At 40.1% G+C, this 18120-nt stretch overlaps 1 protein-coding gene across 2 annotated transcripts in view; it reads left to right on the top strand.

Annotated features, from left to right (window-relative positions):
* The window catches only part of Rim2 (replication in mitochondria 2), a 70299-nt gene that overhangs the window by 43991 nt on the left and 8188 nt on the right, over positions 1–18120 (top strand). For both annotated transcript variants that reach the window (XM_053793796.2, XM_053793797.2), the window contains 3 exons: positions 14482–14606; positions 16042–16151; positions 17371–17471. In XM_053793796.2, the coding sequence (XP_053649771.1) occupies positions 14482–14606; positions 16042–16151; positions 17371–17471 (336 nt within the window). The remainder of the gene's footprint in view (positions 1–14481; positions 14607–16041; positions 16152–17370; positions 17472–18120) is intronic.

The following is an 18120-nucleotide window of genomic DNA, read 5'->3' as shown; positions in this document are numbered from 1 at the left end:
GTACATTACGAGGAGGAGGGTGAACCTCTGCACTTGTAACCGAGCCAGTGAGAGGGGAAGAACTAGGGACAGAGACAGGGAGGGTAAAATGAGGAGGTGGAAGATGGGTAGGAGGTGTTACCGGACCTTTTTTTGACTTTTGAGAAGTAGAGGGACGATTGGGAAGAGGTGTCGTACGAGGTCTCGTCGATACTGAGGCTTGTAAGAGAGAACTCGAAGAAGCGAGATTAGACTGAGGCGTTGAAGTAGGGACGTCTGAGCCGAGGACAGCAAAAGGATTAGATACAGGAGTGATTATGGGAGAGGTAACCACAGAGGTGGGTGTAGAAGATGGGATACCAGAAGTGGGGGGACGTTTTGAAACACGGGAATAAGAAACACGTGGGAGTCTCCCTTGGAGGCGGAGATGAGAAACTGCCATGGCATAAGGGAGACCTTCTGTCTCTTTGAGGTAACGGATTTCCCGCTCGTTTAAATAGACCTGACAACGGCGAGAGTACGAAGGGTGAGCCTCATGACAGTTAAGGCAAGAGGGAGATCGATTGCAAGACGTATTAGAATGGTCATCGGCACCACAGACTGGGCATTCGGCGATAGATCTGCAATATTTCGCTGGATGGCCAAATCGCCAGCAATTTCTACACTGTTGTGGTGTAGGGATCACCTTTCGAACTTGTAACCGATGTCCTGCTATATAAACGGAGGATGGGAGTTCTCGGCTGTCAAAAGTTAAACGAGCCACATTGCTAGGGTATCGTCTCCGCCCACGGGCAGGAAGAACGTAAGTGTCTACCTTGAGGATTGGGAGATCTTGGAGTTCCAGCTGTTCGAGAATGTCGGTGCCACATGTCTGGAAATTTTGTTGAACTATGGTATGGGGCAGAATAACGGTACCACTACAAGAATTGAGGGAATGATGTTTTTCAAGGGTGACAGGAACAGTATCTATATGGGAAAGACGAGAGAGCTCACGAGCCTGGGTAGCATTCTGTACGGTAATGATGCGCGTACCGCTCTTAAGAGCATGAAAAGAAATATCTTTACCAACATGGCGTAGGAGTGCCTTGCCAATACTATGGTCAGAAAGATAGGCAGTAGAGGAAGTTGGTCGTAAAGTGAAGAATTTAGTCCACTGTTCAGTCTGAAACTGAGCGTGGAAAGGTAGTGAAGGACGTGTCAATCGTTTCTGAGAAGAACGAGAAGGTGAAGGTGGAGAAGTATCATCAGCAGGTAATTGTCGTTGACGTTTAGGCGTGGGACCAGAGTTGGTCCGACGTGGAACGGGTCGGCGATTTGAAAATTGCCGCACCGTAGAGGGAGAGGCCGGAAGCATAGTCAGAGGAGAGCGAAGGTCTGATAAATCGAAGGAGTCAGTCGAGGCCTCAGTACCTGAAGCGGGTGAGGAAACAGCACCGGCAATAGGTACAGAGGCATGAGGAATGTCTGAAGAGTGGTCCAAAGACGAGGCGGGGTCAGAACGGGGTGCGGTATCAAGAAGGGGCCCGGGGGTACTAGGTTCATGGACTAGGGCTGCCATGGTTAGGTTACTTCTTTCTTTTTGTTTTTAAGAAAAAAAAAGAAAGAAGAAAAGAAAATAAAAACAAAAAAAAGAAAAAAAAAGGGGGGACCGGGGAGGGATAGTTCCTAGGAGGAATGAAAGGGCCAGAAATCTCCCTCCGCGCCCAAGAGGACTCGACACCGCTAGTAGCGCAGATGCAGCATGGAACCCGTGCCATACCCTACCCTTCATGCCAGTAAACCAGCAATCTGGGATAGCAACCTCACATCTGCCGAGCTACCTCGGTGGACAAAAGAGAGGGCGGCCGGATATCCGCCACAAAGCATACCTCCTTCAGCTACCACCCCCGGAATCCGAAAGGTGGCTTCCAGAGATACACCCGTCGCCCAAAAGACACCCAAAGCTACTCCGGGATACCGGAGAGGGATCGGGACATCCCTAGGCAATCCAGATTCCACGGCAAACTACGCCACCGCCAAGAAACCTCAACGGAATGGGATGGACCCCGGTGTCCTTTCCCCTACCTAGGAACTAGCGCGCCTGTGGGAGAAATCACGAAGGCTAAAAAGAGGAAGGGCAAAAGGGAGGGGTGAGGAGGAGGAGGAGGAATGGAAAAAGGGGAGGATGGGGAGGATGGGATAGGGGAGGGGAGAATGGGGGGTAATTAGGTTCGGTCTGAGGAAGAAGACCGACAGGGCTAATTCCTCAGACCAAGAGCCTCTTCACCACGCCAAGGAGCCCCCCTTGAAGAGGACAGTCTTTTACAGCGCCCTCTTCATAATGCCGCCAACACATAACGGGTCATCGTATGACGAAGACCAGTGTCAGGTTATTTTACCTGACCAGTAAATTAACTGGTTAGTTAGATCAACATGACTCAAGAAATCGTAATGACACGATTGCAAATAAACCATACCCCCGGCCGGGATTGAACCCGCGGTCTGGAGTTTTGAGACTCTATGACCGCGGGTTCAATCCCGGCCGGGGGTATGGTTTAGTTAGATCAAGATCGTAATGAAAATTATAGCATTTGTGAAGGATACTAGGAGGGACGAAGCTGAGGAATTCCATTGGTAGCCTGGTGTAGCCTCCAGACAATTTCCTTCACACTAAATTACAGCATTCCACCAATGATTATTTTAAACTTTCTAAAAACTCTGTGAACTATTAATCAAATACCACATTTGCTTACCTTTTAAAAACTACGTAATATGGCAGCATTAATGTATTTTAATATTGCAACATTGGTTTGTAAATAAGCCGCTTAAATAATACATTTGTTTTCTCGTTACCATTAAATTATTATAGCGCTTGGTAAAACTACACCCTTAATAAAAAGAGAATGCAAGATGGTCGTACGGTGCATGGGAACGGGTCTTGAAAAACCTCTCCTCAGCACCCCCTTAAGTAGAACTGCAACAATATGTATAAAGAGGTGTGTTTATGTATAGTTTACTTTAATCAAAATTTTATGAGTTAAAATATTCGTGACGGGTTACTTGCAGCTATGATGACCCAGCCCCCCCTCTTCCATGTAGTCGGTAGGATTAAACCAGATTAACTAACAGACCAACCTTTATATATATATATATATATATATATATATATATATATATATATATATATATATATATATATTTATATTAAGAAATATAGGGAAGTACCACCTCTATAGCTGGACTGGGGACCCTCATTCTCAGAGTAGACAATAAACGTACCTCAGGGAAAACTCAAGGTTCTCCCCGGTGATCTTTGAATATTTTCTTCTACCACCCCCTATATATATATATATAATATATATATATATATTATATATATATATAATATATATATATATATAATATATATATATATATAAGAGAAAAAGGTAGCTTACGAGAGGTTTTTACAAAGCAGAAGTGTTATAAGAAGAGCAGAGTATATGGAAAGTAAAAGAAAGGTGAAGAGAGTGGTGAGAGAGTGCAAAAGAAGAGCAGATGAAAGAGTGGGAGAGGCACTGTCAAGAAATTTTAATGAAAATAAGAAAAAATTTTGGAGTGAGTTAAACAAGTTAAGAAAGCCTAGGGAAAGTATGGATTTGTCAGTTAAAAACAGAGTAGGGGAGTTAGTAGATGGGGAGAGGGAGGTATTAGGTAGATGGCGAGAATATTTTGAGGAACTTTTAAATGTTGAGGAAGAAAGGGAGGCGGTAATTTCATGCACTGGCCAGGGAGGTATACCATCTTTTAGGAGTGAAGAAGAGCGGAATGTAAGTGTGGTGGAGGTGCGTGAGGCATTACGTAAAATGAAAGGGGGTAAAGCAGCTGGACCTGATGGGATCATGACAGAAATGTTAAAAACAGGGGGGGGGATATAGTGTTGGAGTGGTTGGTACTTTTGTTTAATAAATGTATGAAAGAGGGGAAGGTACCTAGGGATTGGCGGAGAGCATGTATAATCCTTTTATATAAAGGGAAAGGGGACAAAAGAGATTGTAAAAATTATAGAGGAATAAGTTTACTGAGTATACCAGGAAAAGTATACGGTAGGGTTATAACTGAAAGAATTAGAGGTAAGACAGAATGTAGGATTGCGGATGGGCAGGGAGGCTTCAGAGTGGGTAGGGGATGTGTAGATTAAGTGTTTACATTGAAGCATATATATGAACAGTATTTAGATAAAGGTAGGGAAGTTTTTATTGCATTTATGGATTTAGAAAAGGCATATGATAGTGGATAGAGGAGCAATGTGGCAGATGTTGCAAGTATATGGAATAGGTGGTAAGTTACTAAATGCTGTAAAGAGCTTTTATGAGGATAGTGAGGCTCAGGTTAGGGTATGTAGAAGAGAGGGAGACTACTTCCCGGTAAAAGTAGGTCTTAGACAGGGATGTGTAATGTCACCATGGTTGTTTAATATATTTATAGATGGGGTTGTAAAAGAAGTAAATGCTAGGGTGTTCGGGAGAGGGGTGGAATTAAATTATGGGGAATCAAATTCAAAATGGGAACTGACACAGTTACTTTTTGCTGATGATAATGTGCTTATGGGAGAGTCTAAATAAAAATTGCAAAGATTAGTGGATGAGTTTGAGAATGTGTGTAAAAGTAGAAAGTTGAAAGTGAACATAGAAAAGAGCAAGGTGATGAGGGTATCAAATGATTTAGATAAAGAAAAATTGGATATCAAATTGGGGAGGAGGAGTATGGAAGAAGTGAATGTTTTCAGATACTTGGGAGTTGACGTGTCGGCGGATGGATTTATGAAGGATGAGGTTAATCATAGAATTCATGAGGGAAAAAAGGTGAGTGATGCGTTGAGGTATATGTGGAGTCAAAAAACGTTATCTATGGAGGCAAAGAAGGGAATGTATGAAAGTATAGTAGTACCAACACTCTTCTATGGATGTGAAGCTTGGGTGGTAAATGCAGCAGCGATGAGACGGTTAGAGGCAGTGGAGATGTCCTGTCTAAGGGCAATGTGTGGTGTAAATATTATGCAGAAAATTCGGAGTGTGGAAATTAGGAGAAGGTGTGGAGTTAATAAAAACATTAGTCAGAGGGCAGAAGAGGGGTTGTTGAGGTGGTTTGGTCATTTAGAGAGAATGGATCAAAGTAGAATGACATGGAAAGCATATAAATCTATAGGGGAAGGAAGGAGGGGTAGGGGTCGTCCTCAAAAGGGTTGGAAAGAGGGGGTAAAGGAGGTTTTGTGGGCAAGGGGCTTGGACTTCCAGCAAGCGTGCATGAGCGTGTTGGATAGGAGTGAATGGAGACGAATGATACTTGGGACCTGACGATCTGTTGGAGTGTGAGCAGGGTAATATTTAGTGAAGGGATTCAGGGAAACCGGTTATTTTCATATAGTCGGACTTGAGTCCTGGAAATGGGAAGTACAATGCCTGCACTTTAAAGGAGGGGTTTGGGATATTGGCAGTTTGGAGGGATATGTTGTGTATCTTTATATGTATATGCTTCGAAACTGTTGTATTCTGAGCACCTCTGCAAAAACAGTGATAATGTGTGAGTGTGGTGAGAGTGTTGAATGATGAAAGTATTTTCTTTTTGGGGATTTTCTTTCATTTTTGGGTCACCCTGCCTCGGTGGGAGACGGCCGACTTGTTGGGGAAATATATATATATATATATATATATATATATATATATATATATATATATATATATATATATATATATATATATATATATATATATATATATATAGATGACTGTCGACAGCTTCTCCCACACCTACCTTGGTTCACTTCCAAACTTCTGAATAATATTATCTTCTTTTGGATCACTTTCACTTTTAACATTAAACGCTGTTGCCTTTGCTTTCAGTTTAACAACGACTCAAGGGTTTTTAACCCTAAAGCATGACAGCTTTCGACAATGCTCTCAAGTCTTTGGCTGGTGGAACCCAGACTGCTGCGTAGCTGTATGTCAGCCATCAAAGGAGCACTACTAGTCAGCGTGGCATGCATGGCGTAGGTGCTCTCACGTCAGTGGAAGGCTCAGGCTCTGACGGCACCTCGACACTATTTTTTTTCTAATCCTTTGTCTAGGATTTGAGGCGAAGTTTCGTCTCAGAAGTATCCAGGCGTGCCCAGTTATACAATGGTAAAATTATACAGCATACAAAGCCTCACAATTGGAATAATAATAATAATAATTATTATTATTATTATTATTATTAACTTTTAAGTTGTTCTTTCGGAGGTGGGGGTGAAGTTGGGAGACAAAATGATAACTGCTTTGGAAATTATTGTTTGGGGGTGAATGTTGGAAGACAAAAAAAAAAAAAAATTACCTCTATCGAACTGAGTCGCCTGATATGCAAACGGTTTCCTGAAGCTCTGTCCAAACACCAGCAAATTGTTTGCTGGGTTTAAGACCTATAAATCAAAAGGATCATTAAGGCTGCACTTAACCTGTACATTAACAAGAATACGTTCCGGTACATTAACATGAATACGTTAATCCCTAAGGTAGGTATTGCAATAAGGTCACTAGAAACCTATCTTAATATGCAATATAATCACAGTGAATAGGAAAGCGCCTTTGTGATTTTTCTCATGAAGGAGCGTTTGGTTATTGATGACATGAGAAAGTTCGCATCCGTGTGTTTACAAATTTAAGAGATAAAAGATGGAGAAATTTAGAAAGAATATTGGGAAGTAGAGTTCGTAATACAGTTATAGATGAGTAGAACAAACCCCAAAGTAGCGTCATTGAGGCAGGAACTTGGGGTAGCTTTAATATAGGTTGGACGGGTACACAAGTGGGCGTGGGTGGGTGTGAATTGGACTCTACCGCCAATGGGCCAGTAGCCTTAATTGTTCCTTCGTTCGTATGTTCATATACACCGGCGCGTAAAAAAAAATAAATATCGACAAAGTGCAAAAGACAAAGGCTGAATGGACATTTATCAAAATATCCATTCTGTCAGCGTGTCTTTGTTTTTGCATGGTTTAGGAAAACACGTAAGCAAACACTTGGATATGTTCATTAGAAAACGTTTCGATCCTGGAACCTTGAGAAGTGATCAAGATCCCAGGACTGAAGCGTATTCTAATAAATATGTCCTAGTGTTTGCCTAAGTGTTTTTCTAAACCACCTTGTCGGTATCTATTACCTAGGTTTATACCCTGTTTTTGCATGTATATACCTCTTAAGTGTTTCTACCGACACTTCAGTTCATGTCACTACGATAAAAATAAAGTTGAATCATGACTTAAGATGGCTTTTATAAATAGTATCTGTAATCTGTTTTAAGATTCCGGATGCACCACATTTATCATGAATGAGATTCGGGTTGCTCTACCTCTCAGTCAGGGTGCAAGAATAAGAGAACTGAAGAGTGGAGAGTTTGAGACTTGTCAAGAGCAGTCGGCTCTCTCCTCTCTTTCCTCCTTTAAACACGTGCTCCAAGCCTTATACTTAAAGATGCTGATTATACAAATACCGGAAGAGGTTTATCTTGTGTAATTTTGTAATTTCTAAATTAAATTGATTAGTGGGTGTATACGTATTTTTGACATTAATATTTAACAGCTGCGTCAGACGTCCGAATTTCGAAATAGAAACATATGAGGTAAGAATTTCATTTACATTTGATTATTTTGTGTGTAGTAGTTGGATGAGGTTAGTTATTTTAGCTTCGAGTACTAGTAATAACTAATTTTTGATATTGTAGGAAATGTGTTGAGCTTAATTTAAATTATTTGCCTTGTGACCAATATACAGATAAAATCACATTGTTAGAAGTTAAAGTCAGCCGTTCAAACTTCAGTTTTCCCATTGACAAGAATGACAGTACATCTTTTGTAGTGGCAATACAAATAACTCTTGAGAGCATAATTTAGAAGTGTATATAAGGAGGACTGTGTTTTAAGTTTGTGGCATGTAACTGGGACAAAATAATCGCATATATGTATTTTTTTAATTAACATCCTTAAGTACACGGATACCTGACAAATGAGGCACTTGTGCAACATTTGGGTATGAACATTAAAATGGTATAAAATACCGACAGGTTGTTAGATAAGACACATATGCAACAGTTAGGTATCTTTATTATGAAACGTTTCGCCTACACAGTAGGCTTCTTCAGTCAAGTACAGAAAAGTTGATAGCAGAAGATACTTGAAGACGATGTAATCAGTCCATCACCCTTAAAGTTTTGAGGTGATCAGTCCCTCAGTCTGGAGAAGAGCATATTGTTTCATACTATGGAACAATGCTCTTCTCCAGACTGAGGGACTGACCACCTCAAAACTGGCGAATCGTTTCCAGAGTAAAGATATCCGAATGTTGCACAAGTGTCTAATATATCAACTTGCCGGTTTTCTAAACCGTTTATTCAGACACAGATAACTTTTATCGACCAATTTAATACTAGCAGCAGGTACTGAACTGGAGTGTTTTCTTAGGCAGGATATTACTATGCTAGGAGGACTGACTGAGCTTTCCAACGCATTGTTACCCTGGACACGACCCAGAACAATCTAACACAGGTACCTATTTTTGTGGCAAGGTTGACGGGCGCCTGGGGTGTAAGCAACATTTTTTTTTCACGTGTTTGTCCACGCAAGGGAATCTTTAACTTTGCGATGTGTCAAATCATCTCACCACTGAGCAACACTTCCACCAGTGAACAACACAGCACTCCCATGCAGCATGTATGGAAAATTTGGGTGGCGAGATTTGTAATTACCTATTTATTTGTAGGGGATAGGAATGGGTAGGGAAGGAGTGGTGGTGCGTTTAAGTTGTTTGCTACCGTGTATTGCTAACTTCTTGAGTAATAGCAAATGAGAAAAACATTTTTTTTTCTACTAAATTGGGGAACTCAGAGGTGTTGCATGCATCAAGGCCGGTCATTGCTTGAAACCTTGAGCTCTGCTGACTGCACCTTGGTGCTATCTTGGGAACGTACCTTACAGTCTATCCCTTGGTGGTGCTATGAGAAAAAAATACTCACTAAATATGTAGCGGCATATCATCATTTTTGTTTATTTCATGTACTTCCATTTCTATTGATAAATATTAAGAGGATAGTCTGTTGTGGATAAAAGTGGTAGCAGGTAAATCTTTGATAATCACAAAATTGAATTTTTATTTTAAAACACTTAATAAATGACAATCATGCTGTTTTAGTAAGGTTGCATTATAGTAGAAAAAAGTTGAGGTATAACGTAACCATAGGGGTAACATTATCGGTGGATAATAACCTTGTTGACGAGAGTTGTGGATGTGTGCCGGCGTGCATGATAACCACTGGTGGTTGTATTAATCGCACAGAGCAACGAAGCCTTGTTTCACCTCGGTGCAAGACAGCTTGACCTACTTGGAAGCCATTGCCTTTACTATCAACACTCCTGTTGGTTGGTCGCTCAGGGATATTTTTTACCGTGTTGTTTATTTGATCTACATTGGGTACATAGGGTCACCGCTACCCTTGTTTAGAGTTGTCTGGCGTGGAGGTAACAATTTTACTCTTTCTCCTCTGCAGTAAATGTCGTAGTTTCATCGTTACGTATGCTGTGAACTTTTTCAATCATTCTTTAAGCTAACTTTACATTTAAAAAGACATTAAGCAAGAATGCATAAGCACCTCAGTTAATTTTTAAGTGCTAAGTTTTAGGTAATTCTCAAGTAGTATATGATTTGAGTGTTTATAGTGACTATATGTAATAATCTAATATTAGATCTGCCAGTAGGATGGAAAGACTATAAAGTATTAATACAAACGGCGTGTCTAAGTTTTTTAAGTACGAAAGGTATTTGTGCAAGGGAAAGAAGATAAATGGTTTATTAGGTATATCCTGTTTTAAGATGAGTTCATGGGGAAAGAAATGGACAAAAGCATACTTGACAGCGCGCCTCTCGTACAAACTGTCCTGGTTGCTATTGATCGTTTCCTCCGTCTTGAATGAGACTTCGCGTCACTCATCATTTGCGATACTTCACATATTGCTAGCCACGTTATGTAACAGTGGTTTATAAAACGAGAGAGTACGACATTGTTTATTTCAGTAAATTAACTTTATTGTATGACAGACTTTAGTACTTTAGGCAGGGAACTTGCTGGCCACATATGGTCGTATATGCGGGTCACTGGCCACATGTGGTCGTATGTGCAGTTCACTGGCCACATGTCATATGCGGCTCGCTGGCCACATGTGATAATATATGCCGTTCACTGGCCACATGTGGTCGTATATGCGGCTCACTGGCCACACATGGTAGACTGGTCATGTGGGGCAACATATGAAGCCCATTGGCCGTGCAGCCATATGTAACCCACTGGTTATGTGGCCATATATACAGCCTACTTGGCCACATGCAACCTCCTGGCCACATATGCAACCTGGCTACATGCGGCGGTGTATTTCTGGGCCACTGACTTCATGCAGCCATGTATTTACAGCCTGCTGACTACACGAGGCTCTTATGCGTCAAAATTGATTCGTCAGCACTGCCCTCAAAATCGGTAAAACGCACCCCTGTAAAACGTATCCGTGCCAAATGACACACTGTTAGGGACCTGGGGACTGGGGGGGGGGGAGTGCAAATGATGGTAGCCTCAAGAAAATACACTAATGAATCCTGTGACTAGTTGAATGGTTCAAGGAGGAGGCACTGGAAGTACTGTGTAAGCACATCTCATCAGTAACAACTCTCAAGCACATTGCACAGTTAATTAAATCAGGCATATTCAATTTGCCATGCAAGTCTGGCAGAATGGTACAGTATGGCGTGGAATTCAGTACGACATTTGATTTTTTCTTTTAAAAATACGTTATAACGTTAAGGCATGGCATAGCATTTCTGGCAGGTACGAAAAAAAAAAATAATACCCTACCGTACCATATACTATACTGCCTGCTTTGTGTGATGCTGGTGATGGGGTCTTGATCCAAGGAATTGAAGTAATCCCTCCTTTCTGAGGTTAAACGTGATTTCGTTCCATACCCCAGGTGATGCGTGATCCTTAGGGGTTTAGTGTTTTATGAATGTTTTAATTCTTCCAGTGCTGGTCATCTTAATGCAGTGGTGGCATTTGAGTGATGTGTGCCTAGGCGTAGTCCTCTAATTTTGGTGGGCTGCCACTCTTCCCAAAGGGCGCTTCCTGACTTAAGAACTCGGTATTTCTTTGGGGATCGGTGGTGGATATGTTTGCTTTTTTGTGTAAATTTTATGACATGGCCAGCAACAACAGGCTGAGGTCATCTCTTCAGTAAAGGGTGACACCAACCCCTTCAACTGCTGCTCTTTCAGGTGAAGTCAATGATGAGTCATGGGCAGAATCCAAGGGTCAGTACTATTTTCTCCATGACAGTTTACCCCCTCCACAAGTTGTGATGCATCCCGATTGTTTCTTTGCTTCCACATGCAGGTCTTTTAAAATGCCCAGCTGCTTCTCTTTCAATGCAATGTTGGTGTTGCTTTCAAGAATTACACCTTGCTGACGAGGCTTCTGCTGGGCTTGGAGGAATCTCAGTTTGCCCTTGTTCTTGAGCATAGTTTTGGTGTTGGCATGTTGGGGAACATCTCTAAAAATGCCTTTATCATCTTTCATAGACTATCTGCTTGCCTACTTTTGGAGTTCCTTCCATTACATGTACTCGAGGGCCTGGTCCCAAATCTGCACACTGCCATAACACACTGGAGTGAGAGATATGGGAGGAAGTGCAAAATAAACCCAGTTAGGAGCATGGGTGCTGTGGGGACAATAAGGGAACACTGTATCAACATCCGGGGTCCCAGACTATTCAACATCTTACCAAAAGATATCAGAAACACGGCTGGAACAAGTGTAGAAGCCTTCAAGAGGAAACGGGACAAGTATCTTCACCAGGTGCCAGATCAACCAGGCTGTGATGGATGTGTGGGGCAGTGGGCCTCCAGCAGCAACAGACTGGTTGAACATCAAAATGGTATACAATACCGACAGGTTGTTAGGTAAGACACATATGCAACAGTTAGACAACTTTATTCCGAAACGTTTCGCCTACACAGTAGGCTTCTTCAGTCGAATACAGAAAGTAGGCAGGAACAGTAGAGATGTGAAGACGATGTAATCAGTCCATCACCCTTAAAGTCGTAGAATTTGAGGTTGTCAGTCCCTCGGCCTGGAGAAGTTCAGTTCCATAGTCAGGAACTATCCTGACTATGGAACTGAACTTCTCCAGGCCGAAGGACTGACAACCTCAAATTCTACGACTTTAAGGGTGATGGACTGATTACATCGTCTTCACATCTCTACTGTTCCTGCCTACTTTCTGTATTCGACTGAAGAAGCCTACTGTGTAGGCGAAACGTTTCGGAATAAAGTTGTCTAACTGTTGCATATGTGTCTTACCTAACAACAGACTGGTTGACCAGACAAGAACCACACGAGCCTGGCCCATGTCCGGCCTCCGAGAATAGTGAAACTCGAAACTCTTCAAAGGTATATTTTCAAAGGTAAAGGTACAGATCCTTAACCTTGTTTGATGTGTTTCTCACGGACAAAACATTTATTTTTATGGACTTTTACTGGGATTATTTAAAAATGTATAAATTATTTATAAATATTTGTGCCTTTTCCACGAAATGTAGTACGCGCGCGCGCGCGCGCGCGCACACACACACACACACACACACACACACACACACACACACACACACACACACACACACACACACACACACACACACACACACACACACACGCACGGGCACCTGGCAGACCTGAGATTAGCGTTCCGATACTTAAGCAAAGAATCTTTCAAGACACTGTACACCGGGTACGTCAGGTCCATGCTGGAATTTGTAGCACCAGTCTGGAATGCGCACCGGGTCAAGCATGTTAAGAAATTAGAGAAAGTGCAAAGGTTTGCAAGAAGGTTAGTTCCAGAGCTAAGGGAGTGTCCTACGAAGAAAGTTAAGGGAAATCGGCCTGACGACACTGGAGGACAGGAGGGTTAGAGGAGACATGATAATGACATACAAAGTACTGCACAGAATAGACAAGGTGGACAGAGACGAGATGTTCCAGAGAGGGGACACAGATGTGAGGGGTCACCCTTGGAAGTTGAAGACTCAGATGAGTCACAGGGATGTTAGGAAGTATTTCTTCAGTCATAGAGTGGTCAGGAAGTGGAACAGTCTGGTGAGTGATGTAGTGGAGGCAGGAACCAGACATAGCTTTAAGACGAGGTATGATAAAGCTCAGGGAGCAGGGAGAGAGGGGACCTAGAGGATAGGGTCAGGAGCTGAGTCTCAACCCCTGCAACCACAATCAGGTGTGTACACACACACACACACACACACACACACACACACACACACACACACACACACACACACACACACACACACACACACACACACACACACACACACACACACACACACACACACACACACACACACACACACACTTGCTTACCTGCCTCCCTCACCATCTCGTGTCGTACAGTGTCGTCAATGAATGAAGTAAACTGGTGAATATCTCATTAGAAAGAGTTTTCCTCCCTTGATCAGATCTGGGAGGTCATTCTTGAGGAGTGAGATTGTCTTAAAGCACATAACCATCACTACAAACAAGTGTACAAATGAGACCCTAGTAGAAAAAAAGCTAATAATAATAATAATAATAATAGTCATTTTGTAGGGGATGAAAATTTGGTGTCATGGCATCTTGAAGTTAAGTCCAACTGTTACAAAAACTATTTTTTATCCTTAAGGAAAGACAATGAAGAGAGGCGAGATAAATTTGGGAATCATTTTTCTATCCCCTATTAATGGACCACCGTAACAGTCACTTATAAAATAGTGAGGAGCTCCTGTGTGATACAGGTTGACTTTAAAATAGTTTTCAGCTGCATTACATTGATGGGGAACTGCTGAAAAAAACTGCACAACACATGTTAGACCAGAATGAAAAAATAAATTATGACAGCATTGGATGTGCCATCTTTGGCTTATAAAAGAAATTGGGGATACATAAAGATACAGAATAATTGACAAGGTAGAGCTTTGAACCTCAAAACTGGCATAAGAGATTATAACTACAAACAAGGAGGAGCTGCTAAATTTTTTAATAAGAGCTGTAAATCAGTGGAATGAGTTACAAGAGGACTTATTAAACACTACAACCACTGGATCCCTTTAAAAGCTTTGATGGCCTTTAAAATAGTTTGATTGGTAGTACTGAAGACTGGATGCCACAGGTTGTAGTTACAAATAGGTAATCATGAACGTCTACTAAAAATATATTTTTAGTACTGAGTCAGTTCTGAAATGTAATCTTTAGTTCAATGTTTATAACATTTTATTTAGCAGTAGTTATTCAGGAAAATACCTTTTGCATTTTTACAATTGTTTAGTGTAGTAAGCTTCAGAGCTACTGTGTTTATCAGTGTTCATGTTTTGAGGCTAAAAAGGATAAAAGAAGCTTGATTAGTTATTTCAACAGCTATTTTCTTTTCAGGCTTCACGGCTTGCACGGCCACTAATCCAATTTGGTTTATCAAAACTCGTCTTCAATTGGACTACAGTGTGTATGGTCATAATGCTTCTGCGATCCAGTGTATACGCCGAACTTACCGACAACAGGTTTGTTTGCAGTGCATTGACAGTTACGTTGCAAACTCTGTAAATGTAAAAAAAAAAAAAAAAAAAAAAAGAAAACTGTTCATTAACTTGGGCTAATATAAATTTCAACAGATTAAAGAGCAGCATGGGTTTTAAATGTGGTCATGAAAAGAACACATTCTGCCATTTATCAGTTTCAGAATTTGTGCATGTTTCATGTTTAATTCTATTGCACTCGTATAAACTGAAATCTCAATACAGTACAGTACTCTAGTAATATTTTTTTTTTATTAGTTTTACACTATTCATATCAACTTTTGTAGTTTCCAACTGAATCTTTTAAGTGGGAGTTCTATAAAAACTTTTTTGAAATCACATCAAATGTAACTTGTGCATACATTTTATGAAATATCGCATTTTTATATTTGATCGTGTTATCCTAGGTTAAATCTGGATAACATACTTTGTAAGTGCCATTAACATGTACTTGTCAGTTTTTTTTTTGTATGTTATACCCAAATAAAAACTTAGACTTGATAAGTAGAACTTATCAAGTCTAATTGGAAACCAGACTGACAACAGAATTTTGCTCCCAAAGTCTATTTACCAATAGAAAACTTTTTTCAGTATCTTTACAATGCTTATAATGGAAAAGGCCTATACATTAGTGGTCTTCTTTCTCTCTGTTTTTTGTAATTCTGTATTGGTATAGTGTGTGTTTTTTGGCTCTCTTGCTGAAAGGGTTTTTCTCTCTTCACAGCACTGTTTCTTGTAGATTCTTGCCTTTCCCAGTACACTACAAATTCTCTCATCTTCTGAATACTTGGTACAACATAACATTGGCTGTTTCCCAACTTTTCTTTGCTTGACCTGACTTCTGACTTCCCTTTTCTGACTCGCTGACCAAAACCTTGAGTTGAATCTCCAGTTTTTATGTTAGATGTGAATTATTCCAGCCAGGGCATTCTGACTTATTACAATACTATAATGTATATTTTGATGTTGTGTTTACATTGTCTTTATTAAAAGCATAAGCTATTATTATTCCAGTAACTTTGAAATACTGTAATATTTTAATATATTTGAAGACTTGGTAAATAATGAAAGGTTTTTGGCTCTTAATGGTGAGAAAATTGGGTGTTTGCCAGTCTGCGTGGTTTTAATACACTGGGTGTCTGCCAGTCTGCATAACTTTAAAGCACTGAATACTGTGCCAAGATATAATTGAGAAAATAAGATGCCTTTCATGTTATATAAAGTGAAAGAATAGGTACTTTGCTTTTGTATATTCAAGTTTGCTAAGTAGTACAGATTTCAAATTTCATCACTTACAGAATGTTGAGTGATGCAACAAATTAATTTAAATGTAATTTATTAATACTATACTTTTTTGTCAGGACTGAATAAAAATTCAACTTAATGTTTATGTATCTAAAATTATACAGTTACTTTACAGGGCATTGGTGGGTTCTACCGGGGGATCACAGCATCATACTATGGCATCTCAGAAACGGTCATCCACTTTGTAATATATGAAGCCATCAAAGCGAAGCTTATTTCTGATAGGTAAGTTTTCTCTTAACATAAACATTTATTAACTAATTTGCAAGAGGAATATATTTTAATACATTCACTGTACTTTAAAATATGATGTGTAATATATGAGGAAGTAGGGAGGAGAGGTTATACTATACTTCCCTTTCTTCATACTGTTAACACACTTATTGTACACATACACACCTGCACACACTACTACAGTGCACCCCCCAGCTCTGCAACCTATCCATCCATTAGCTATTTCCTGTGATCAGCACCGTGAGATTGTTCTCACCCGAGATAGTGACCTGTGATCTGCCTCCTTTCTTGGATCAAACTTGATTATTTGCCATTCCAGATACACTGTACGAGCCTTGCAGATTTATTGCCCATTCAGCTATAAGAAGTACCCTATAATGTTCCCAGAAATTGATAATTTGACTAATTTTACTCAAAATTCAACAAATTAAAATTTATGAAGCCCAAAATAAACACTGGGCATTCCATCCGCTAAAGCAACCTTTCCTCAGTTCACTAATCACATCTTCAGGCCTCTCCTATAATAACACTTGCTTCCATTTTGAATCTCTCATCACACACAAAAAATGAAGTTCTCTATTTCTTGATTAATAAACTATAAGAATGTTTGGTTATAATTTAGGCTGCCCCCAATAATTGAAGCAGACTAGTGAAAATCCATAAATCAGATCCTGGTATCATTGCCTTTTCCCTTCCTCAGGAAAATTGCTAAAAACTGAATCATCTCTATTGGTATCATTATGAAGTGATACCAAGAAACATCCAATAAAAGCATTAAACCCACTATTAAAAATTCCTCAGAGTTGCTATTTTTAAACTGATATAAGGTCAGAAGTTAGCTTCTCCTATCATGCATTGCTTGGGGCAGGATTTTTTTTATATTGTGCACACCCACCACAAGCTCATTCTTTCTTCTAGGTCAAAATTTACCAATCACAGTATAATTGAGGGTTCTGAGAATTAAGATCCACTATGTGAGAGACAGTAAAGGGTTAAGGAAGATATCTACTGCCATCAAGTGTCATTTACTCAACATTGTTAAACATATTGGAGAAATTTTCAAACAGTATTTACAGTATTGATCCCTTTTAATACTACATTCAATTAAAACATTTTGAACATTGAATTGTAGGTTTTTTATATAATACAATTTCCAAGTGGTTTTTAATACTTTTTGTGCATGAACTGACTAACTTATTAATCTTTCCAGGCAAGGCAATCCCAATAATCGATCAACTCGGGATTTCCTGGAGTTTATGCTTGCTGGTGCCACATCAAAAACCATAGCATCTTCAATCTGCTACCCTCATGGTTAGTATGCACATTGGTTTCTGGTCAGGTTCAAGTGAATTAAATTGCAAATTATGGGTATCTTGCATAATTTCCACATGGTACTACATTGATTAATATTGTTATCTGGTCCTGCATTTGGACTACAGTACAGTTTACTGCCATTTTCAGGTTCTTTAGGGTGACATGCTGTGATGGCATACATAAGTATAATTTTGGTTAAGGGGATATAAAGGAGTGGGCGTAGGGGTGAAGTGAATCTTTTTGGCTGGAAAGGTTGAAGGAACTCAACCTGATGACACTGGAGGACAGGAGGGATATGATAGCTACATATAGAATACTGAGAGGAATTGAGAAGGTAGACAAGGCCAGAATTTTTCAGAGATGGGGCACAGGAACAAAAGATCACAATTGGAAGTTGAGAACTGATAATAAGCAAAGGGGAAAAGAAGTGTTACTAAATTATAATTGTTTATATTCTGCATACTTGTTGAAGAAAATTGAAAAATCACCAAAATTATCACTGATTGAAATAAAGTGCACGTACAAGGTTGTCCGGTAGGCCTGTTATGCATTGTAAAATTGTGAAGAAAATTGACCAGTAGCTTTTGTATCATAATTCAAGATGCACTTCCTTTAAGTGTAATTAAATAACAAATTGCTTTTTCTA

This window comes from Cherax quadricarinatus, chromosome 65 (genome assembly GCF_038502225.1).
Source record: "Cherax quadricarinatus isolate ZL_2023a chromosome 65, ASM3850222v1, whole genome shotgun sequence".
Lineage (NCBI taxonomy): Eukaryota > Metazoa > Arthropoda > Malacostraca > Decapoda > Parastacidae > Cherax > Cherax quadricarinatus.
This window is presented reverse-complemented; position numbering and strand designations above follow the sequence as displayed.